This window comes from Pocillopora damicornis, chromosome 5, assembly GCF_964200805.1.
Source record: "Pocillopora damicornis chromosome 5, jaPocDami1.2, whole genome shotgun sequence".
NCBI lineage: Eukaryota > Metazoa > Cnidaria > Anthozoa > Scleractinia > Pocilloporidae > Pocillopora > Pocillopora damicornis.
The window spans coordinates 24,855,315-24,880,439 of NC_142674.1; the positions used below are offsets into that span (position 1 = coordinate 24,855,315).

General features: G+C 37.4%; 2 protein-coding genes across 2 annotated transcripts in view; one reads left to right on the top strand and one right to left on the bottom strand.

The window, feature by feature from the left end:
* Positions 1–15,809, bottom strand: LOC113664374 (histidine ammonia-lyase). The gene is made up of 24 exons (XM_089206914.1): positions 15,142–15,809; positions 13,904–13,952; positions 13,000–13,036; positions 12,552–12,626; positions 11,455–11,527; positions 10,781–10,847; positions 10,503–10,540; positions 10,194–10,272; positions 9,514–9,560; positions 8,917–9,056; positions 8,015–8,062; positions 7,886–7,937; positions 7,199–7,294; positions 6,555–6,650; positions 6,087–6,145; positions 5,712–5,792; positions 5,429–5,494; positions 4,906–4,984; positions 3,846–3,896; positions 2,979–3,014; positions 2,747–2,881; positions 2,066–2,174; positions 1,786–1,855; positions 1–944 (listed from the first exon to the last, which is right to left on the bottom strand). The coding sequence occupies exons 1-24, from the start codon at positions 15,371–15,373 to the stop codon at positions 795–797; spliced, it is 1,965 nt and encodes a 654-aa protein (XP_089063040.1). The 5' UTR covers positions 15,374–15,809; the 3' UTR covers positions 1–794.
* The window catches only part of LOC113664376 (urocanate hydratase), a 15,131-nt gene continuing 5,783 nt past the window's right edge, over positions 15,778–25,125 (top strand). The window contains exons 1-14 of the mRNA XM_089206913.1: positions 15,778–16,007; positions 17,967–18,097; positions 18,666–18,759; positions 19,299–19,358; positions 19,475–19,603; positions 19,950–20,078; positions 21,048–21,104; positions 21,254–21,340; positions 22,126–22,163; positions 22,381–22,431; positions 22,817–22,879; positions 23,486–23,594; positions 23,739–23,809; positions 24,947–25,044. Of these exons, the coding sequence (XP_089063039.1) occupies positions 15,882–16,007; positions 17,967–18,097; positions 18,666–18,759; positions 19,299–19,358; positions 19,475–19,603; positions 19,950–20,078; positions 21,048–21,104; positions 21,254–21,340; positions 22,126–22,163; positions 22,381–22,431; positions 22,817–22,879; positions 23,486–23,594; positions 23,739–23,809; positions 24,947–25,044 (1,243 nt within the window). The 5' untranslated portion in view covers positions 15,778–15,881. The remainder of the gene's footprint in view (positions 16,008–17,966; positions 18,098–18,665; positions 18,760–19,298; positions 19,359–19,474; positions 19,604–19,949; positions 20,079–21,047; positions 21,105–21,253; positions 21,341–22,125; positions 22,164–22,380; positions 22,432–22,816; positions 22,880–23,485; positions 23,595–23,738; positions 23,810–24,946; positions 25,045–25,125) is intronic.

A 25,125-nucleotide genomic window follows, 5' to 3' on the forward strand; every position in this document is an offset into this window, starting at 1 on the left:
TAACCAAATTTAAATATTTTTTTATTAGAGATATTTTAAAGGAAATTTAAGGAGGCAAATACATTTTCCAGTTTGTTTTATGAATTTTTTTTTCTTTTCACATAACGGGAATAAACATATCTTATAAATAATATTAACAAAAACCTTAGCCAGCCAAAGAGCTTCTGTCAGGATAGGTAATACTTGAAAGTTTGACAAAGTGTTAACTTAACATCTATCGACGACAAAAAACCACAACACTACGATTCAGATATTTTTCTTGCGACTTGAGAATTAACTCAACCTAGAAGTCAAGAATTGAGTAAATAAATGAGAATTCTTCATTCAATTTTAAAATAAATTAATATTTTCCATAAAACCATATTTCTCGCCTGTAAGTGAATTTTGAAAACATTCTAAATTACTCGAAACCGATGCACAAGTAGACAAAACCAAGTAATGTCTAAGACATCACAACAAAATATTCAATTAACATGTAGTTTGCTATGCGATGTCAATCTCGTCTTCAGAGCCTGCTTATCTTTTGACCAGCACCGAGAGTGCAATCTAACACATGACCAAAAGGGACCAACGAGAACGCGAATAAAGTATATCGCTAAATTACTGAGAGCGCATGCCCCTGTCTGCTTTTTGCTCTGTACATTTCCAATTTTTTTCGCCTCACACGCTAAACGGCGCATTAAAATCAGAGGCAGCAAGTAATGATATTTACAAGTTATCTGTGATTTGATCACAAAAGAAGAAGAAAGCATTTCCACTATACGCAACGCACACGACGCTGGTAGGCGTCCATTTCATTCCTTATTTAGCTTGATCTTCTTAAGGGGAGGAGTGTCAACCGATAGAGTACTTGCAGTAGGAGACATAATGTTAGTTGGGAGCTCCTGTTGACATCTGGTGGTGCTTTGGTAATGCGTCATAAATGGTGACGCCACTTCCCAGATCTGCAAGTGGAAAAGACAAAAAGTCAGTTTTACATGCCTCGGAAGGTTCTCTTTACCATTTAGTAGACGACGCTTCTAGTCATAGCTACACCCTTGTAAATACCTTTCGGAGACATATGAAATTCGAAGGGGAAATGGTATACAGCATATGAGGATCATATTACAGCCGTGAATTCAGTGTCAGTAACACGTTTTAGTCGATCCGATCAACTACGCTCAGCACACTGTTCGAATACAATACCGTATGAGAAATCCTTACAAACAAGCAAGTGTCCTTGTCTGTAACTTTGAAAATTGCCACAATATCCGTAATGGTTCCGTGATGTTCTATTCCTTCGATATGAATCTAGTTAAATGATCCTTATTCGAAAAATAAAGGCGAAAATATCAAGTGATAAAAACACATGTGCGCCGAGGTTTGACCTAGTGTCGAATGACAACCCTCGGCAGAGACTAGGCCTAGTGCCAGGAAACCTAACATTTACAGCACACGAGGACCATCTCTTATTCATGATCAATGATAGTTTTTTTTTCTTTTTTTTTTTTGAGGAAAAACAACAACAACAAAAAACAAACGAACTAATCAACCTACCAAAAACAAACGCACGAAAAAATGATCAAACTATGTGCGATGTTTGATTCGGGCTTTGCCCTTATCAACAATCTCGCAATAGAAATCTAAAGCCCATAATCTAATTGTTAAGTAGAGAAGCGTTGTCAATAAGATTGTGATAGGACACTGGTGGATGCATACCAACTGCTTTCATCCTTGAGTCAATCACCGAGTCACCATAGAGCCTGTTTGTTTTCAGTCTGCTCTAGAATAAACTCTTGCACATACCTTTCCTTTCTTCACAAGCTTCAACACAGCCTCTATGTCGGGCGCCATGAAACGGTCTTTGTCCCACGGCCTGAAAAAAAGAAAAAAATTGTTTACCTGGAGAATGGTGTAGAGATGTCGTGGGAAACTTCAACCAATCGTGACTTAAATTGTTGGCTTTTGCCATTGACACGTAGCTTAAGTATTTCACTTTGTTCTAATTTAATTTTGTGATTATTTTCTTTTTGGTCTCAGGATTCAAGGTAGAGATGCACTTTAAAGTAAATTGAATAAAACTTACTTTACAACTTTCCGAACCAATGAGTGAACAGCTTCTAATGGTTCTGTTGTCCTCAATGGCCGCAAAAACTCGATTCCTTGACAAGCCGCTAACAATTCAATAGCAAGGACTGAAAAAAGCAAAAAACAGCAACAATGGCAGGGTTTATCAAAATAATACTGATGATATAATAATAATAATAATCTTAATAATCTCAAACACTTTCATTTGATATGCGATGCTCTACCAACTATGGCTGCTGACAGCACGTAAAATTTGTAGCGCTTCAAATTTTACTAGAAGCGGAGGAAACCAAGACACGCACTTTACCACTTTTTTCGCGGATTGTGATCCTTTTTCTTTTCAATCATTAATGAAATTTATTTTTTATGTCAATGAAGGCCAATAGTGTTTGTATAATAAATAGAACAAAACGTATCTTCTTTCCCTTCTCGGGTTCAACTCAAAGGGTTTTTTCCAAAGTTACGAGTGCCTATTGATTATTCTTTAGTTCATTTATTACGTAAGGATCGAAGACGTGGTTGTTAGCAACATTCTGCATTTGGGAACAACATTCCCTTCGCTTTTCAGCAAACACAATATCACAGCTGCCACTACGTTAATATCGCTATGCCATACATGGCGATCAGCGGTTTCCTTTCTCTCGACATGCATTGTGCGAGACATCTACAACATTCACACCTTTTTCAACATTTTTAACCACGTTTAGAGCTTTTCTGGCGGAAAATCCTCCCATAGACACGTGATCCTCTTGGGCAGCAGACGTGGACAACGAATCAACTGAGGAGGGGTGGCAAAGGACTTTATTCTCTGAAACTAAAAGAACTCAGAAGTCAACCAAATAAAAAATATATATATATTTATAAAAAAAAACAAAGTTATCATTAAACTTGTTTAGAAACATATCTCCTACCTAGAGATGCAGCCGTACAGTGTGCCATCATGAAACCTAAGGGGGGTAAATCAAAAATTGAACACACAGTAAGACTAATGATATTACTGGTTGTGATACTAACATTGATAATAATAGCCATAACACTAATACTAATAACAATAATAATGATAACGATATTGATAATAATAGTAATGACGGTGATAATGACAATGATGATACAATAAACTTATGGCGAAAAATCTTTCTCTGTGGCTGCCCAACACTATGGAATGTTTTGCTATATGACGTTTAAAATGGTGCGTCAGTGTCCGTTTTAAAAAAAAAGACCTCAAAAAACACGTCTCTTTTTAAAAAGGCCTTTCGTAGTTACTTTAAGATTGTCTCTTTTCAGGAGTTTTAATAATTTCGATTTTCGCTGGTGTTGTAATAAATCTTTTATTTATTATTTATTGTTTATTTATTGTTTATATAATAATGATGTAATCCATATTAATAACCATACTGATATTGATAATGACAATGAGAATAATTATAATACTTGTTATTATTATTATTTCTTATTATTATAACTTCCATCAAAGCAATAACAATAACCACATTAATAAAACAAACAATAACGACCCAAGTTATGAATTATGAGATCCACTGTCGTCTGAAAGTCTATATAGTGATGCCATCTTCCCTATTTATTTTATCTCACCCGATTTAAATAGTTTTTACCAGTTTTTCAGTCTATCAGTCAGTTGAATCACTAATAGCTTTTGTCAGCAAGTCAGGTGATCGATCAGTCGTTCAGTCTGTCAGACTTTCCAGTGTTCTATTCCTTCGTCAGCCGGTCGGTCCAGCTATATCTTACGAGATATGATGCAGTTTAGAAAATATTACCGGAATTGAAACCTCCTTCCTTAACAAGAAATGCTGGGAGCTCACTCAGGGCTGCAAAGACAAACAAAATCGTATACAGCAACGTTCCGAAGTGATATAATATAGTTTTACAGGATTCGTACCCTTTTTCAGAATCAAATTTCAAGGACTTTTACAGGACTCCACATCTCACTTAAACCCTTTCATTCCTTAAGATTTCAAAAAAAATTCTCCAGATGGTCTACATACATTTCTTACAACATAATTTCTGAAAACTTTATTGCTTGATTTGAGTAGATTTCCAGGACTTTCCCGGACCTGTAGTCTTTTTCCAGGAAAATGGAAAATATCGAAATAAGATTCCAGGACTTTCCAGGTTTTCCTTGACCAGTAAGAAACCCTGATTACAGGAAATACTCTCGCCATTCGTGAAGACAAATATAAGTGCATAGAAAAAGCGCGCGTTTCTTGTTTGTTCAATCTTATGAGTGCACCTTACTTTGCACGGTACGAAAGTAAGGAAGTTGGATGATAGAAAATCGGACAGGAACTTGAAAATTGAAATATTCCTTTGTATAAAGTGTACTGACAATGAAATTAGAAAAAACGAAAAAAATGCTAATATATTTTGTCACAGAAGCCTAACCTTTGTAACGATAAATATAGATTATTCCATGATAAGTGCGCACGAAAGATTTCTATTCACTAGTTGTGATACATCAAAGAAACGAACGGGTGAGTTTTTCGATACATCGCAACGAGGAAATAAAATCGCTAAAGCACTTTCCACGATATCATGTATTAATTTCAGACGTACTAGGATTTTTTTCCCATTTCAACTCAAAGATTGGAAGCGAACAAATGTGAAAATGCTATGTTCGTCCAATCAGAGACAACAACGATAGCACTTCACAGTGTAAATCTTAGTATGTATGAAATAGTAATGTTTCCCACACTTTCAGCAAGACAAAATGAGGTTAGTGACATGAGATTAATTCTTGAAATTCCATAAAAAGAGAAACTGAATCGAAACGACTGTTATCCTTAAATTCCCACAAACAGTTTCACTTGCAATTCTTACCTGGATTTACGAGTCGTTCTATTCTCCTTTCGCTTATGTTAGCCAACTCATGGACACCGATTGCCAGATAATCTAACACCTAGTCGACGAAAATAATAATAATAATAATAATAATAATAACAATAATAATAATAATGATATAATAATAACTAAGCTATAAGTATTCAAAAAAGTGTTTTTTTGTTTGGGTAGTTCGTAAGTTGGATAATTTGTTTGTTTGTTTTTTGCATCGATACAAGGCATGAAGTATGGCCGAGAAAGGATTCAGACGAGACGAGACAAGAACAAGACAGGATACGTTACCTCAGTCTCCTTAGGCCCATACCATAACTTCACATCAACAACAACCACAAAAAACAATTGAATCAAAACATGGGAAAAAAAGCACAAGCACCACGAAACAAACGATAACAACGGCAAATTAAAAAAAATCACGCAAAAAGACTTTAAATAAAGCACAACTAAAATCTGTGTACAAGTGGGACAAAAGTATAAGACAAACAAAGGACATTTCAGATGATACCTTGGCCGGATATTCACCATGAAAGTTTCCGCAGGACAAGATCTCGCCCCGATCAGCAAAGACAATCTAATCAACATGAATTAAGTTTATAACTTGAAATAGTTTGATTTTGCCACATTCAAAACTTTTCAGGTCGATATCAGTATTTGAAAAACTGCGCATCTACCCCTCCTCCAACACAACAGCAACCTTAACTCGTATTTGGTTTTTGTATTCTCAAGCATCTAAAGGCCTCTGCACTCGTTGCGTGCCTATAAAGACGACTTTACTAATTGAAGGATACTGGGTTGTCTGTGGCACTGTTCATTTCTGTTGTGATCACATCCTGTACGAAATCGATGGTGTCATTCACGATCCCATGGACCTACAGAATAAACGAAAAATGACGCGTTAGAGGAAATAAGTTTCAGACATTTCCAGTAAGTAGTCTTATGTATTGTTTACACTTGGAAATGTCGGAATTCTCATGCACCAAACTCAGGCCCATCGACCTCAAAAAGATGTGAAAAAACCATTCATTGGCGTTGATATTTAGAATTTTCGTCTTATTTTGCATATTGGCACCGTTAATATTCCTTTATTTATGTATCATTGCAATGATAAAGCGCGAAATAATTCAGTAAAAATGACTAGGGAATCTAAGGGTAAAGCCTCGTACCTGCGGACAGCAGCGTAAAGTGTACGCGTCCTGGACGCGGTTGCAAAACCTGTGACTCTCTAATAAAATAAGATAAGCATGAATGACTCACTTGTTAGTAGACGAGGATGAAACATAATGTATCATTATGGTCATTTACAGGCCTAACAGGTCGGCCAAAAGAAAGAACACCCTAGGGCTTGGACTAATGCGCCGATATTACCCAGATCTTGACGAAACTGATCTCTAGTTTTCCGTTTAACGTTTGGCTGTGCGGTAGAAAACTGAATCGAGGAAATGATTTCAACTTTTACTTGAGAACTCATTGGGAGAAATATTTTAAAACGACAATCTAATCTTTTTTAACAATTATTTCTATGAAGTCTGGCCCAATTTTTTCTGGCATTTGTCCAGGGAAACCGAACAAGGGTTGTTGCTCATCAGTTTGAACCAGCAAATTCACGAAATAAACGCGAGGTCTGTACTTGCCTGCAATCTCTGACGGATACACTCTTGAATGAAGAAGAGAGCGCAGTCTCTCTGCGACACGACGCTGGCCAACGTGTGGGCGCACTTGTTGGATTACTGAAGATTTAAGATAAATTGATCGTAGCAATTTCATGCTGAATTTGCTGCTAGATGATTTTTTTCATTCTTTAAAGTAGCATGTACGAAATGTACGAACGACCTCAATAAAGTAGAATGCGAGTCAGATTTTTGTGAACTGAGAACTGGAACGAGGTCCTGTTAGAATTTGCATAATTAGATTTTCAAATGCATTCTTCTATGATTTTCCTCTCATAGCTCAGATCCCGTTTATTTCCATTTACTATCTCCTTACGACAGCCAACAATATTAAAAAAAATCTCTAATCCTTCTCATATTCTCCTACTTCACAACTCCAATGTCAGTTTCTGAGGAATGGCGCACATACCCCTCTCTTAACCCAACATTAACCCATACTTGATATCATTTGACTGTTTTTAGACTAAGGGAGGTGCAGGTGCGTAGTTGCTCAGATAGTGACATTGACCTGATAGCGTTATGTCAAGACTCACAAAATGTTTGTAGTATTGACACGATAAATCATTCCACTCAATCTGTCCTTGGTTTTGAAGTATTATCATACTTACAAACATCAAAGGCTCGTGTAGTTCCCTTCAATACTTCGAGCGACATAGCGGCAATTATGTCGGCCTGCCTCGCAATTATTCGAGCACGTTCCACGGCTAAGTAAACATAAGAAAAAGAAATTTTGAAAATCATCTTTTTTTTTTGTTTGTTTTTTTTTTTGACATGTCTCACTGTGCCAAAATCTGCATATTTGGTTAGATATATGATCCGGTCTTCGACTTATCTTGTTCTTTCCATAATCGTTCATAAGCGACCCCAAATACTCCAAGTTCGTTTCTTTAACTTTCCCCGATGTTTAAGTCGCTGACGTAACTTTCACTTGACTGGCGAAAGTTCAAAGGATTAAGTGCATTTTGCGTTAGTCCACCCATTGATTGGCTTCAAAACGCGCGCAAACCTTTTGGCTCGACCAATCAGACGCACATTAAAAACCATCGCGCATTCGCCCCTCGCGTTTTCCCGCCCTTCAAGAAGTTTACGTGCTTGCTCTTTGAGCTCTTATTGGCTCTTTGCAATATCATCCCTTAATTTGCTCTGATTGGCCAATGTGATTACTTTAACTTGGGTTTGAAAACACTCAACCAAAATGTGCCCCAGGCGAACGTGAATCTACTTCAGCTTGCCAATGGAACTTACGGCATAAAACACAACATCTGAGGGGGGAAATAAGTGTTTACGAGATTTACCTTCAGCACCAAGAGACGTTATCAGCTGAGTACCGTTAATCAGAGCAAGTCCCTGGGGAGAAAAAAAAAGTCTAACAAATCAACTTCTTTTTAAAAAGATACAATAATAACAAAACTATAATAACATACTTCTTTAGGTTGCAGCTGTAAACGCTCCAATCCATAGGCCTTTAGGACCTGCCATGACAACAACGTAACATTATTCTTTAATAACTCTGTTATAAAGACTTAATTAGTGCACAAAAATAAACTCGACTCCAAGTGTGGCATTTCATTTCAAACACGGAAGAAGAAATACCAATGAATGAGAAGTGCAAACGAAGTACTGTAGACGAATGTCAGGGTGTTTCAAATTACAGATGTGATAAAACTTAGTCAAGGGTGTTGATCTGCGCCAGATATGACACAAAAGCATCGCCCTCATACAGAAATTGCTTAACTTCGACGCGTTCAAATGATAAAAAAGAAATTACTTATTATTATCATTGTTACCGTGGTAATTGCTATCATAAATATCATTATGATATGACTTCGACAAAAGGTGCGTTCTTATTGGTTAAACATCTCTCGTATATTTGCCTGTTTACCCATAGAAAACTGAAACACCCTTCGTCCTACCAAATGGCGCCAAAACGGAGCGAATTCCCAGATTTTAATTTGTAAAGGCGTTTGTTTTCGAGGAAACAAAGAGGACAATTTGAACGCCAAAGTCACAGACAAAGATAAAATACAGTTTAATCAAGCAATGAACCACACTTTCTATCGGTTTAACGGCTAATAAACAACTAACAAACGTTTGTAAATAATTAAAGTTGTAAACCACTCGGCTGCGCCTCGTTGTTTATTAACTTGTCGAGTGTTCTCCCAACATCCAGTGTGGCTTATTTGCCGGTAAACCGGTAGAAATCGTCATTTATCGCATAATTATTATCATCACTTCAATTACTTTTTCAAGGTGCTTACATGGAAAAACCTAAGCTTCACTACAATCGAAATTTTTGTAAAAAAGCTCCTGCATTTCTTTCACTTACCAAAGCCGCGTCCGCCCAGCCACTTTTAGGACTCCACATCTGCCCCTCCCCCAGTAAACCAAGCGCCAGATGAGCTAAAGGTGCTAAGTCGCCGCTTGCTCCCACAGTACCCTGCTCAGGAATCCATGGGAGACACGACTCTGATAATAGAGAGTGTGAGAGGGGTTTGCATACACGTGCAAGACTTGGAACTAATACTGAAGGTGAGAGGTAAGGTCTGCACTAAAGCTGAGTGGGCCATCGGACCGAAGTTTGTCCCAGTCCCAAGATTTTATTGTTAATTCTCCCCTCTAGCTTCTACACATTGCCTTGTGAATTAGTTACGAGAATTTAGTGTTAGATCAATATTGCAACTTCTTCCTGATAAGTTTGATATTCTCATGACCTGTTTGTTGGATACAGTATGGATATTCTAGGGAGAATTTATGTGTTGATCATTTCTGGGAGTTAAAGGGCTAAACATGACCAGTCCACCGCAGACAGGCTTTGGATTATGAAAAAAAATTAAGGAAAACTGCGTCCTAGAACAGCTAAGTACCAACAAAAGCATGTAAAGGTTATACGCTGCTATTTATTAAAATATATTACCAATCTTACCATTAAAGGCTGCCACGATCTGTTCTAACGTCTTGACTGAGACTCCACTGGAAAATTAACAGATGCAAAAATTAAAAAGTCAACTGGTTAAATGACGTGCAGCGAAGGCGGTGAGCGTATTAATGGTGGAGGAGGGGGGGGAGGGAGGGAGGGATTTTGCCAACTCAGGTGTATGCACTCAATTGAATTACCCTGAATGACCTTTACGTAGCTGAGCAAACCATTTTGCAATTTGAACATTTTCCACTGTCTTTGTAATCGAGTCGTTCAGTTGCTCACAAAAGCAAACAGTCCAAAAAACAAAAGCGAAAAAACAAACAAAAAAGAAAACAAACAAGCAAACAATAATACAACACAAACAAAAGCAAAACATAAGCAGAAACAAAAACAATCTAAGTTGCCCTGAGTAGAATACAACCACGCAATGGAAAAACACCGATATAGGAATCAGTGTCAACGTCCCCGTCAACGAGGAATCACTTTATAAAACAACATATACGCAAACCATCGCGTTTTTCCATCCATTTGTAGACGATCGCTCGCCAGTACCGCACGCATGGCACAGTAGTTTAATTACAATCCTTAGCAAAATTGCAAACGGACCTTGTTACTTCCGTTGCCTTGCAGAGTTAAACGTATCAGCAAAACAAGTTCAAGCACGCAAAGCACGTTCCACCAACCTGTGGCCTTTCGCTAAAACGTTAATCCTCAGAGTAAACAGCATCCTTGTGTGCTTCCTTGACAAGGGTTTGCCCACACCTAAGGTTGAGGAAAACATACATCATCAACAACAAGTTCTGTGGTGTGAACTGGGTAAAGAAAGGGAACCGTCAAAGGGAAGCGTCTTGTTCAAGAAACTAAAATAACAGCGAACCTGGTAAGTCCATGATCTTGAAATACTCACCCACGCAAGGTGGGTAGTTCTCGGCCAATCAGAGCTCGCGTATCTTTATATTCACGTGAGCAATAATTCTAAAGTACTCTATTACCTGCAGCGTGCGATCTTATGAGATTCTCTTGCAGTTCCCTTAAATAAAAAAACCGTAATAGGATAGTAATCAATCAATAAATATATCGTAAAGAAAATGATTTTTCAACAGGTGGGCAAAGGGAAATTAAGAGAAACAAAACTTGCCTGTTAATTCAAAACTCTCACAGCTGGGAAGATATTATTTGTTCGCTACGACACCATGGTAGTGAACGAATAATACGATATTGTGTAATCTCTTTCAATCTGAAGTGGGTATTTCAGGCAAATGATACTCACTCAAGTTTTTCTGTAGGGACTACTACCCTTGCAAACATTCCGAAGCCCGTTGTCACGCCATACGCCACTAAATACGGGATACAAAAAAAATTATTTGAATGAAGAAATTAAAAATGACCACACGATCTGTCAGACGAGTTTAAAAATGGTTGACTTTTAAGTTCTCCACTCCATTAAAACTCTATAATTTACTCTGTAAAGATTTGGATACGGCGAGGGTCTCGAGAAAAGAAAATACATGTAACTGACGAGAAATAGGACAACCGACCACAGAGTGAATGAGAGATTTAGATGCGACAGTCCCTTGCTGGCCAACGGGGGAAAAAATCTATGTATGATTCATCTTCCCGTAAGGCGAAACAAACTTTCTAAATACAGTGGTTACGACCTGCGAATTCCGCGCAAACGAAGGAACACTTGCAGGAACAGATTGTTTGTCAATGATGCAATGAATCTGTGCCAACTGAGCCGTACGATAATGCCATGTTTTGGGCTTTTGAAAGAGTGTACGCACCTCCAGACGATTTTCCTTGTTGCCTATCATAAATTCATGTAAATGCCTGTAAGTGTCAAGCTGGTACGTTTCCAAATTTACCCCTCGTTATTGTGTGAGGTAATCTCTTTGAACCACGATTAAAACAACCAGTTTTAATACGCGTTGCTGAGAATATTACCTTTATTTTCTCGAACAATGTCGTCCAATAATCCCCTTGATTTGTTCACCGCATTTTCAGCTTCTTTCGAAAGCTGAAAGGGAACCAACCAACCAAACAAAGAAACAAATAAGAGTAAACAAGAAAGCAAAAAGGAGAACGACGAGGAAGTAGAAATAAACACATAAACATGCAACACAGATCAGGGTCGGCCAGGGTTTTTGGGTATTCGGTATTCAGGGGCGTTTTAAATCGGGTATACGGTATATTGCAGCTTAAATATGGGTATTCAGTATATCACTTTCTTTGAATTTCAGGTATAAAGTATTCAAAGCTTCGATTATTTTTGGGTATATTTGGAGGAATTTGGGGTATTTTGGGGTATTTTGTCGATTTTTTTTCGGGTATATTGGTATTCCACTACCCCCCCTGGCCGACCCTGACAGATCTTCATTTTGGCTGCACAAAATAGTGGGACATTATTTTCTTTTGATTTAAGTCAGTACTGAAACAGCTCTATTAGCAAACGATTAAATACTTAAAATTACCTTTTAGTAATAGTTCCGTTAATCTAAATGGTAAAAAAAAAAAACTTTCTCACGACGAAAGTATATATAGCAGTTCTTAATAGTAACCATGACCGCAGACAACGAACTCTTTCTTTTTTTTTTTTATTTTTTATTTGTGAAACATTAATCTTGGGAATGCCGACAGCCAATGTCCATAGATGAAAGAATCCAAAAATCGCGCACAAAGTTCATCGGCTCAATATAAAAAAAATTCCCCAAAAAAACAATAACAGCAACTGCAACTTAAAACGTTTATTACCATTTCTTTCCGGTAAAGAGCTTTACAAAATTTTCTCACAAGAATTTCCAGTCGCTGAAGGTTCCGTTAACAAGTCTACCATATGGCAAGGGCGTAAATAGCTTTTTTGATGAGCAGCTGCCAGAGGTTTAATAGGCGCGGCTGTGTCCGGAAAAGGTCGTAAGACGAAACCCAAATAAGAGAAACTTGCTCGTCTGCTAAACGAACGGCGGTAAGTGATCTTGTATGTGGCGGTAGGCCACCGTTAACAGAGTTTTAATGAAACTCTGCTATATGCAGCTTAAACATACCTTTATTTTAAACTCGCCGTTTCCCAAAGCAACAAGAGTTTCAGTGGACAACGAACAGCCATCAAGCTCTACAAACTGCAAGGTTAATATAGAAAGGTTGACGGGAAAGTATCCGCGAGCATAGTCACTTAGAAAGGCACTAACAAACTGGTGATCGTTTAGCGTTTGTAAACCACATTCATTTCGTTTCTTTGTCTTTTTTGGTCATTTCTTTACTCCTTCACAAGTTCAATAGTATTAATAGCTTTTTTTTGTATTTCGCTTTGTTTCCCACAAAGTGTACATTTGCATCAATTGACTTCTTTTCTATAAGTGTTACAAATAAGGAGAAAGTGAGTTAATAGCACTGTACACCAAATGATTTATTTTAAATATAATATTAAATCAATCGTTTATTTTTAATAGACGATTTTTCCAATCAAGTAGTTTTGGTGAGTATTCAGTTTACCTCTTCATGTTCAAAAGCCTTTTCCATCTTATCTCTTCTGCAAAATTTTATTAAGTTAAGTTCCAACGCCTCTTACAGCCATAAAACAGTCTTGTATAGCTACATTGAAAAATGAATGCACCCCCTTTATTTCAAAAAAAATTTCTGATCTAGAAAAAAAGGAATCATTCATGAAATATAACATCCTGGTATGGTCATAAATCCATAAAAGATGCTGGTGTTAGTACCACCAGGATTCCTCTCTCCACCCAAGGCTTTGCCCATCTGGGTATTGCCCTCCTCCACCCCAGTGGAGATAACAAGAAGCTAGGACCCTGATTCATCCAGCTTCCTCCTCTCCACCCAAGGCTTCCCCCATCCAGGCCTTCCCCACCTGGCAGAGACAAACTTATGGATTGGCCCCATATGTAATCCATTACAGGTTATTCCTTCTGTTTAACTGGCAGAATGTTATTTTTTATCTGTTTAAAATTATGAATGAAGGAGGACCCTGTTAGAGTGAAGCATCACAAATTGACATGAATCAGAACCAGGAACTCTTGGTACAGAATCCATTTCAAACTAAGATACTATGTGATTAGTAGCATATAGAACTTAATCTAATATTCTATACACAAAATAAAGTGCACTGAGGCCACATCTAAACAAGCAAACAAAAACTCATATAACCTGTTGACTCCTAAGAGTGACCAGCATCTAATTTCTCCTTACAATATCACCCTTGAATCACATATTAAGCTCACATGAATAAAGGAAATGATTACCAACTAAAGAAGCTCCTGATTACACAAAATCTCCCCTTCGGCATCTTAAGAAATACATAAAGAACAGTATGGAGAATTTGCACACCGATATTAGGGAATAAGGGGTTAAAATATGTATCAATGTAATGTAGCAAGGATACAAAATAACATCTGGTGAGTTATGGTCATTCTCTCCTGTGGCTCCAATTTCTGTTAAAAAGCATGATTGAATATAACTTGAATTAATGCAAGTTACCTTTGATATTGTATTGTCTGGAGATGTATGTTGAAATACATAGATCAGTGTATTAGGTAGTGTATCAGGTACAATGGTCGGGTAACATTTCACAAATTATTTGGTGGATCCTCATTCACCATTATTTAACTAACAGCCCTATAGCAGAGATTTCAAGAACCTTTTTTTTTATGAATGGCTATGGATAGTGTAAAAGACAGCTGTGTTGTAAGGTGGAATCCAAACATGAGAACTTGCTTGCAGGTTTAATAAAAGGCAATGAGAGGTCTTACAGGTTACTGTAGACTTCCAATAACCAGCTTTTTTCTTAATCCATGCTGTAGACATCCTGTAAATGTCAAACTACTTTAATCTGTTTGAGTATTTACAGAATCAGCTCAAAGGGTTTTTAATACGTAATCACTTAAAAGAAACCTCTCATTTACACAACTAGCATGTATTGACTGAGCAAAACAGTGCATGGCTTTAGCATCAGATTGGAACTACACAATGCTAGGTCAGTTTCATAGAAAAATCAATCAGTCTTCTCAAGCTCTACTAGACCATCATTATTTGATCTTGCTTGACCCAATCGATAATAACTTGAAACCTTAGTCGCAAACCAAACATAAGTTACGCAAAAAGCTTCTCACTTGACTCCACTAAGGTTGCTGACACCACAGTCACCTTTACTGAAAATTAACAGCCCTTAAACTTCAGTACATCTCTGAAAAGAACTCTCAATAAACTATACAGTGGATTATTACGACCGGTGTATAAAAATTTTCTGAACAATAATGAAAACAACAATTCAGGCAGAGCTACGATTTTTTTTCTATAAACATATATTAGCTTACGTCGACTGCTTAAAGAATGCTTCTTTCATTTGAAATGAGCTGTAAATCATTTGTCCGGCACATGCTTCACCGAAATTAGAATTCAATATCATGAAACTTGCTAAAAACCTGAGAATCTCGATCAAACGACCTGTTTGGAAAACTGCAAATGTTCGAAGCGAGCGTAATGCACGTGAAAACCCTTCAGTTGCGTTCTATGGTTCACTTTTCAAGGGCATGATGGAACATTTGTTCAAACACACGTCTCATATGACAAACAAAAATTGCATCATGCTGGTATCAACTTAATTAATCAAGAACAACTTACCGAAAATATAAACAAAGTCGTTGTCGTTTAGAACTTCACAAATGGAATCGTTTGGATGCAAACTTCCTCCACTTTGAGCCAACGTAGCTTCGAAATCTTTCGCACATTTTTCTGAGTCATGTGTGTCGCACGCTCGTCGAAGTGTCTCCTCGATAAGCCACTGGATTGAAGTTTTGCCTTCCCCGCATGGAACAACAAACCACTTTCCGTTGAAACGAACTGACACTCTCATAGTTTTTGTTTTTGACTGCTCTGTTCAAAACAGAGGAAGTCGTAAGCTATGACGACTATAAATTTGTTTCGTGCGAATTGTCTTCAAAGATGAAGTAAAGGTCAACAGTGTCTTGGCCAAAAGAAATGATATCATCACAAGGGCACAACAGTTGAATTCTTGTTTTTCCCGTTTTCTGACGCAATCATCATAAAGTATTAATATCGATTGGGCGGATAAAGATGAACTTTCGCTTACGTAAGCGTTTCTAGAACACTGTGGTGGCTTAAAAACACGCAAATTCCGCCAAAATTTCGTTTCCACGCAACTCGAGACACGGAGACGGCGGGAAAATTGATGCCGTATGCAGTAACCATAACAAATGCTAAAATTTTAACCAATCATATTGTAAAAATATTACACGCCTCCGGACGTGCCTCCAAACACACCTCCAAAAACAGGGTTGCGCATGTATTAAAAAAGACAGCTCGCTGGCAACTTGTAGTGCTTGTTATGATCTCAAGCAACAATGGCGTCTTTGAAGGACTTGTGCTGTAGTCTTCCAGTTGATCCGCTCCCACCGCCGAGAGAACGTGACAATTCTGTTCCCCATGCGCCTGTTAGGACTGTAAATCTTACTGCAGATGAACGGAGGGTATACCTTTTTTTTTTTTTTTTTCTGTGATTGAAATTTTTTAGGATAAGAAGATCTTGAGATCTTTGTGGTAACATTCTCTCTCCTAACCGCTTGCATTTGCATGGATTTCTGTTATGTAACGCTCAAGCTTTAACTATTGATCGACGAAGCTTATTTTTTGACGGAGTATCACATGAGCAGTAAAAAGTCACACTTACATGTAATTATGCGTTTTAATCATTTTGGAGAAAATGTAATATCTGTTCTGGAATAGATTATTTTTGCACATGCTATCTTGTGTACACGAAGTCTAGAAGGCGCAGACCGCTAATTTTATCCATCTTTACTATATAAGATTTCCATTTAATTCCAATTTAATCGATCGTTGCCTTCACCATGCAAATAACGTTGTCACAATCGAGTATCAATGCTATCATTTTGTTAATTTCATGACAAATATTGATGTCAATAAATCATTGTAAAAATAGATTATTGTAATCATTTTAACCCTTTAACTCCTATGAGTAACCAAGACAGAATTTCTCCTTAAAATATCAGTACAATATCAACCAGATAAGTGATAAGAATAAAGAAAAATATAGTTGATCCAAGACTAAATTCTCTGAACTAACATTATAAGAATTGTATGATTGACAGTAAGGAGAATTACAAATTTGATCTGGTAGGTAAATGGTTAAATAAGAGCAGGTGTTGGAAAGTTGACAAAGTACATGCATTAAGTGTAGAGAAACAAGAAATTAAAATTACATGTGAATGTTGAAATTAAATTGTTACATTCACCCTTTTCGTAAAAGTAAGATAAAATTAAAGGGTCTTTTTTTGATGCAGATGCCTTCATTAATAGAGTTCCAGCATGCCAAAAAATTACTCAAAAAACTGAGCAGTGATTAAATAGCTTTAAATATTGATTACCAAAGTGACCGACACCTAAGGACAACACCCTTAAGCATGTTAGTTTGTAAGGTCAGAATTCTTTGTCAAGTTTTTTTTTCCAGAAGTTGTTATCCTCCTTACATTGTACTCTCTTGAAATCATGGAATTTTGATGTAAACAGTTATTTCAGATGAAAAATTTTTATAACAGTGTATTGTCATTTACTAATTCACGACAACAATATGATATTGATAAGATAGATTTCACTGTGACATAATATTAAACAAAGGCCTAAATCCTATTGTTAAGTGAATAATGGAGATGCTGTGGCCGAACAGTAAGGGCATTGGACTCCAAGAATTCCACAGATATTTGTACAGTGTTTGACCTTGGTGGACCATGCTTTAATTTATGCTTTGGGCTTGACACTTCTCTCTCACAGATATTCCTTTCACCTATAAATGACAGGATAAGTGCTGAGAGGGGGTTATAACCTGCAATTAACTGGCTTCCTATCCAGGAGGAGTTGTGATACTGCTTGATGGCATGGAAATTAGATTAGGTTCAACAAGATAAATTAATGTGAATTGGCCACTGAAAAGAGTTTGTAAAGCTGATATTTTTACCATTAGCCCTTTGCTTCTTGCTCTAACAAAGGGCTAATGCTGGAAACATCAAATCAGTTGATAAAACCAATTTATCTTGTTTTACTCTCCAACCAAAGCAGCACCACAGTTTCTTCAGAAACTTACCCCTTTATCTGAGGCACAAACCAGATGTGCCATGTAATATTTGTTACAAAATTAATTTATTCAGAGCTCAGAAAATTGAAGGATTTGAGAGAGGAATCAAAGAGGATTGTCCATATTTTGTACAAACCTAAAAATTATTTTGTCTGAGAGCAAAGGATTTGAATGATAACAACAAATACAAAACAGAACAAAACTGAAAACAAAAACAAGATAAAACAAAAATGAAAGAGCATTTAATCAGGTGATTTTAGAACACATAGGATTGTAAAAGAGATACAATTTTTTTTATTGCATAAGTGGTAAGTTTGACATTTTTTCCTTTCATTTACAGTTAGCACTGCAAAATGCCTTAAGATATTTTCCATGTACATGCCACCATGTTCTTGCCCCAGAGTTTGCTGCAGAATTAAGACAGTATGGACACATTTACATGTATCGCTTTAGACCTGACATTCAAATGAGGTAAGTATACAATATTATGTTTTAATCAGTGAAAGTATGTCCATAACTGTGAACATTAGCCAAGTACTTTAGAATTTTAATGTGAATTTTTTACTGATTACCTGACAATATTAGTCAATAACCCCAATAATTGGTTGGCAACCATTAAAGAAAAATACAGAAAATTAAAAAGTATACTGGTATGTAAAAAAAAATTAGAAAAAGTGTGACAATTTCAGGGTGTTGGTTCAGTCACAAATTGCCACTGACAGTCTTAAGTGTAATTATAAGGCTATGCTTTTCATATGTAGACGTCTTAAACAGTATATGGATGGGATCATCATGATATTTTTCAGATGCTTTTCTAATAGATTTCACATTACATTCATGTAACTTTCACTTGCGTTAGAAATTTTCATGCAAAATAAAAATAAAAGTCATATGGAGATTTTGTCTAGATTTTACAATTACAAGTGCCTGAATACAGAATGGTACACAAATTTTAAATTGATAAAGGTAATATTTGACAGTTATTGTCAGTGATTAACTTTTCTTTTTCGAATTCATATCATGTTTTATGTTCATTCAGGGCTTATCCTATTGATGAATATCCAGCGAGGTCCAGAGAAGCTGCTGCTATTATGCTGATGATAATGAACAATTTAGATCCCAGAGTGGCTCAAGTAAGTTCATATATTACATTTAAAATGGTGCTGCTGTCCCAGAATGGCAGTCCTGTCATGGTGGTACTGGATTGCACATTGATAATTCAGAGGTCAAGCCCTAACCACCTTAATAAGCTCTCCATGGGAAAGATGTTTCTCTTTCACACAAGGCCTCTCTCTACACAGAATTATACATGTAAATAGCTAGGTATAGGTATGGTGAACTGCCAATGAAAAAGTGATGAATTAATAATTAGATTGAGGGGGGGGGGGGGGTTGTGCCCCATAATGGACTAACATCTCATCTAAGATTCGCTTTGTGTAGTAGAAACTGGGATAAGCTTAGATTAACTGTTATATTTCTAAACATTCACTGAGGCACAAACTTAAGCAACAGAAAGTTACCTTGCACACCCAATCACACAACCGCAAACATGCTCTCTGTGTCACATGGCCCAAATTTCACTGCGGCATAACTCCCAAATGTTTTGCACATTCTACATTCAGATCTAACAGATCTTAATTATTATTTTCTACTGGCATTTTCTCCTTTTTAGTTCCCTCATGAGCTTGTAACATATGGAGGCAATGGCCAGGTCTTCTCAAATTGGGCTCAGGTATGCAATGCAGACTCAGTCAGAGGTTTTCAACTTAAGTCTGATGTTTCTTGTTTGATATAAATGATTGAATCATCTACTTGTGGTTGACAGAAACTTTGTGTCCTCTTGTTTAGTTCAGGATTGTGATGCATTACCTATCAGAGATGACAGAAGAGCAGACACTCATCATGTGTTCAGGGCACCCACAGGGATTGTTTCCCAGCAGTCCTTCTGCTCCAAGAGCTGTTATTACTAATGGCATGGTAATTAAAGCAGATTATATTGTGATTATGATCATAATTTTTTAGTAAAGGGTGCTGCGACTGAGTTTACTCTAGCCAAGGCCAGTCAACATGCTCTAATCTGTTAACCCTTTAAGTCCTACTAGTGACCAAGACAGAATTTCTCCTCACACTATCAGTACAATTTCAAGTAGACAAGTAATGAGAATAAAGAAAAAATCAATTAGGGGATTATTGGTTGATCCAATTCCAAATTCTCCAAACTAACATCATATGAATTAAGTGCCAGACATTAAGGAGGATTACTAATGAAATCTTGCTAGTTAAAGGGTAATAATTTATTTTATTGCCTGTTAAATTTATCCAGGTTATCCCTAACTACTCTTCAAGAGACATGTATGACAAACTGTTTGCACTGGGAGTGACAATGTATGGTCAGATGACAGCTGGAAGTTACTGTTACATCGGACCTCAGGGGATTGTTCATGGAACAACAGTAAGCAATACTTAAATTATTGAATACTAGCTTCAAGTACGTACATGTACCTCTGCCACGGTCCATTTCTCGTATCGGAATCCGAGGCAAAAGAGTAGACAAATTGTTACATTCTGAAAAAGCATCGTTGTCGGTTTGTGTCCCGTTGTCGGTTTGACCGCCTCTTTCCCTGAATAAGTTGGGACCTTAATCCTCTAACTCCTGGACGTGACGAACATATAATTTCTCCCTTTAATATCCATACATTATCTATCAAACAGGTAATGAGAATACTCAAACTTGTCAGCTAGAAGTTGTTATCTTGATCTAACACCAAATTCTCGTAACTTGTTCACAAGGAAATGTGTAGCAGCTAGAGGAGAGAATTAACATTTTGGGAGTAAAAAGGTTAATAAGCAGTCTGGATGGCAACGCCGAGAAAGACGTCTATTAAAAAATAAATCGATATTTTAGGCTAGAATTTCGCAAATGGCCGGATGTGTTTACCGTATCTTAATTCGGCGCCACACCTTAACTTCAGCAAAATGTTTGTGAGCAGGTTTGACTCGAGTTCCAAATGGAAAATTGATTAATTTGCCGTCGGAGTTTCCGTTCTCAGGCAACGCAAATTTTGGCGAATTCTCGTTGTTGTTTTTCAAAGGATGGAAACATGTTGCAACAATGTTGGAGGGTGTTGAATTAAGCTTGAAATTGGTCTAATTTTTGCAGCAACATTTTTGAAGTTGCTTGCGTCTGGCCAACTCCTTCACAACATCTCAAAACACGATCTAACCGTTGAATGTTGCAATAAGTCTCGTTGAAATGTTGCGTGCGTTTGACGGGGCCTTGTGGTACAATGTGGTTCATTCAATGAACTTAATTTTAAATATTCCTTTAAAAAGCTTTATGACTGTTATACAACAACTAATTTTGTAATGGACGGACAGGTAGCTAAAGCAATTCCATGATTATTTGTATGTTTGATTCCAGATCGTTGTGTTGAACGCTGGAAGGCGACATCTAGGAGTGAATGATCTTCAGGGAAAGGTACTCAATTCAGTGAATAGTACATTTATACTGCTTTGTTTATTTTTTCATCAATTTTTACATGACTTTGAAGATCAATGTATAATGATTTTATTTTATAATGATAGTTGTCGTACTTGTGTTTATTTTTCTTTTTATTCTTACACTAGGTTTTTGTCACCGCCGGTCTTGGTGGAATGAGCGGAGCCCAGGCTAAAGCGGCTGTGATTGCTGGTTGTATTGGTGTAGTGGCAGAGGTACCGCTTTGCATCACCGTAACACAAAAACTGCATTACGCTTTTCTAAATTGGTCAATTTTTGCTTGTTCTTCTGATCATCTGTCCTCCAATCCAGTAGTCCATCTCGGTATTCAGTTCCTCAATCCCTCCATTTATTTGTAGCTCAGTCCACCTAGATACAGTGTATCTTTCCAAGAGCTCTACGTTTACCTTTCCGAGCGGAATCAGAAACCGCAAAGGCTCGAATCCTTACGAGGCAGACAGATTTTTTGTTGGTCCGCGCTCGTTACAAATTCGCACGACTTTCCTTGGCCTTTGTCTTTTCTTGTACTTTTACATCTCGTTTTTGTTTATTATTCGTTTCCTGTGTAAAAGTTCATTTCCTCCTTCTTTCGTCCATCCATTTATCCACCCATTCGTCTGGTTTCCGGTCAACTCGTCGCCACAACTGAAGGTCAAATCGCCACTGGTGGTGATTTGACTCAGACGTTTTTGTGGCGACTCGAATGAAACTTATATTAAATAAGAGCTTAGTATAGAACCGTATGCGAACAGACACAAACCTGCTTCCCTTTTTTCTTTTTTTTCGCTCTGTAGCCACTGTTGCGCCGTTTTATTAACGGAACGCTGGGAACAGGCTACTCTTTACATCGCTCCAACAGTCTCTTTGTCAGGTCGTCCGAACATTTTCTTCCTGTTCGCTTTTCTGTTCAGCCGCCAATTTGTTATCCGTGAACTTTAGGGAGACTGACCATAAGTCTTTATTGGTCGCCCTGAATCGCTGTTTTTAACTCTATCTTCAGGTCGATGAAGCTGCATTAAAGAAGAGACACGAACAAGGGTAAGATTTTCCTCATGGTATTATTGGTTTTTGTCACCGCATTAGCGGACCAAAAAATATTCAACGTTCCAAGAAGACTTGCACACGAGAGATTCTGAGTCAAAGTGCCCAAACGGTGACATGTGCTATTAAAGTACCTCGTTCCAGGCAATTTTGAGTTTTTCTAAATGATATATGATGGGGATGCCCTTTGTTTTTTGTTTTTTTTATTATTCAGGTGGCTCATGGAATACTCATCCGATGTTGGCCAATGTGTGGAGATGATCAGGTACGTGCTACACACGGCACTTAAAAAAGCAAACGACTCTTTTAGATAACTAAGGGTTTATAAATTTTATTCTTCCTGAGCTCCTTTTTTCGATTTTGTTTTAAGGGGAAATCACATGGTGGCGGTAAAAAAAGATACGACAAAATTGATCAGGGAGATCGGATAATTTTTTTTCCATGTCGGACAGTAAGATTTCGAATAGCGAAGCTATCATATGTCTTTGGACAAATTCACTCAACAGGTGTTGTCTGCGATTGTAGATAGAATCGAGAGCTCTGGCCGGGGTTGTGTTGTGCGCTGAACTACCACTGGGCCTCTCTCCACCCAAGAGTATTTAAACTGTTTTCTCTCTTAACGTAAATGACTACGCTAATTTTTTTTTCAGGAAAGCGCGAGAGTCGAAGAAGCCTTGCAGCTTGGGATATCATGGCAATGTTGTCGACTTGTGGTACATATTCTTGTCCGTCCTAAACTTCTTTGTTCGTCTCGTTTTTGAAGTGATATTTTTAGTAGTCAGAGACCTTTTCAGTTTACAGTCGTGAGTCAGAAATGAAAACCCTTTGTCGAGATTTCCCTCCATAAATCCTTTCCCATGTTTTATGAGCTTTCTATAAGGATTTAAAGGGCGCTTGCTGAAAGAACTTGATTAACCCTGTAACTCCCATTGGTGACCAAGACAGAATTTCTCCTTACAACGTCAATACAATATTGAATAGTGAGAATAAAGAAAAATATCAATTTGGGGATAATAAGTAGATCCAGTACTGAATTCTCTGAACTAACATCATAAGAATTTTATGACTGACAATACGGAGATTTACTAATTGGATCTGGAAGTTTAAGGGTTAAATGAGAGCTCAAATTTAAATATACTCAGCAAACTATTTGACGCGTGTTAAAAAGCAAGTGACAAATTCGCGAATGGATTTAGTTTCGTATTTGATGGGTTGTGAAAATGGCGCAAGTTCTGCTCGCCCAAAACTAGTGCAACTCCGGATTGTTTTTCAAGCCCTTTAAAACTATCCTTAAGTACTTCTTTGTTGCTTGCTTACAGGGAGCGTCTTGAACAAGAATATGAAAAGACTGGCGAACTTCTTGTGGAGCTGGGCTCGGATCAAACATCACTTCATAATCCCTTTAATGGAGGTTACTACCCTGTTCAGGTTAGTATCAGCTCGAAAGAAAATCTCTTTCTCCAGATCTCGTCTTGTCTTTTATAATCTGATTTTGCTACCCATGTGTTTTTCGTTGACACATTTCGTAAATTCATGAAGCTTCTTTGGTTGGTTGATCGTTGGTTGATCTAGGTAACCTTTGAGGAAGCTAAAAGAATTATGAAACGGGAACCAGAAAGATTCAAAGCTCTCGTCCAAGAGAGGTGAGAAAATGAGCTTCTTTCTGCTTCAAGCTGTGCAGCTGTTCACTTGTTTATTACCAAATTTTGTCGCTCTAAAATAAACTTCACTTATTTTATGTTGTACGGTGGGTTTTGTTTTCTTATGCTTGGCTTTGCTGTTCTTGCTTTTTCGATTCTTCCTTTGTCTGTTTTAGCGACCTATTTTACACTTGCGTTATAAAAATCACTAGTTTGGTACATTAATTTTTCCTAGACTGATAGAGCGCGGTAATAGTCTCAACAGACCCCAGGCAGTCGGAACTACAATGCCGAGAAAGACATCGTTTTAAAAAAAATTGAATGTCTATTTTTAAATAGAATTCGCGAATGGCTGCATGTGTTTACGTCTCTTACGGCGAAACACCTCAACTTCAGCATGACGTTTATAAGCAGGGTTGACTTCCAAATGGAAACTACGGGGTTTCCGTTTCCAGACCACGCATATTTTGATGATTTCACATTGTTGTTTAGCAGAGGACGGCTAAGAAATGTACAAAATTTTAAAACGCACGTGCTGAGTCATTGTTTTAGCCATTAGGTTTTTTGTTTTGCCACGTTACCGTCGCCGTCGTGGTTTGCTTTAAAGGAGTTGAAGAAAACCACGACGAGAACGTCACTAAACAAAAGGTTTAATGAGAAGAGCAGTGGCTATCCACGTGCGTTATAAATATTTGTAAATTTCTATGCTCCCTCTGCAAAACAACAACGTGAAATGACCAAACTCTGCGTTCTCTGGAAAACGTGGTCGACGAAGGCTAATTTTTTAAATTTCTATCTCTAATTTAACGCTGCGTTCCATATTCAGTTTCGAGATAGTTTTGACAGTGAGAAACAAACTAAATGACTTTAGAGTATCGCGAGATTCTTTAGTAAAACTTAAGCTCATTTTTTAACTGACGTTGTCCACGGCGTCACCGTCGTCATTTCTTAAATTTTGTAATGTCACTGATACAATAACGACTGTGTGGTTCTATATTTTGCCCAAAGTAACGACAAAAGATAAATAAATATTGCCCCGAAGGTGGCTGCTAAGCTCTAAGTTCAATAGTTTAATAGTAGCTGGTCTGAAAATGGTTAGAAAGAGCACTTGGATAGTTACTGTTTATTGTACCATTTCAGCTTACGTCGACAAGTGGCAGCGATTAATAAACTCACTGATGGTGGAATGTTCTTTTGGGATTATGGAAATGCGTTCCTTTTAGAGGCAAGTCGTGCAGGTGAGTGTGGATATCATGGCCACTGATTAAAATTGCTTCCCCTCTTAATTTATGTTTTCCCTATGTTTTTTAGATTTTTCC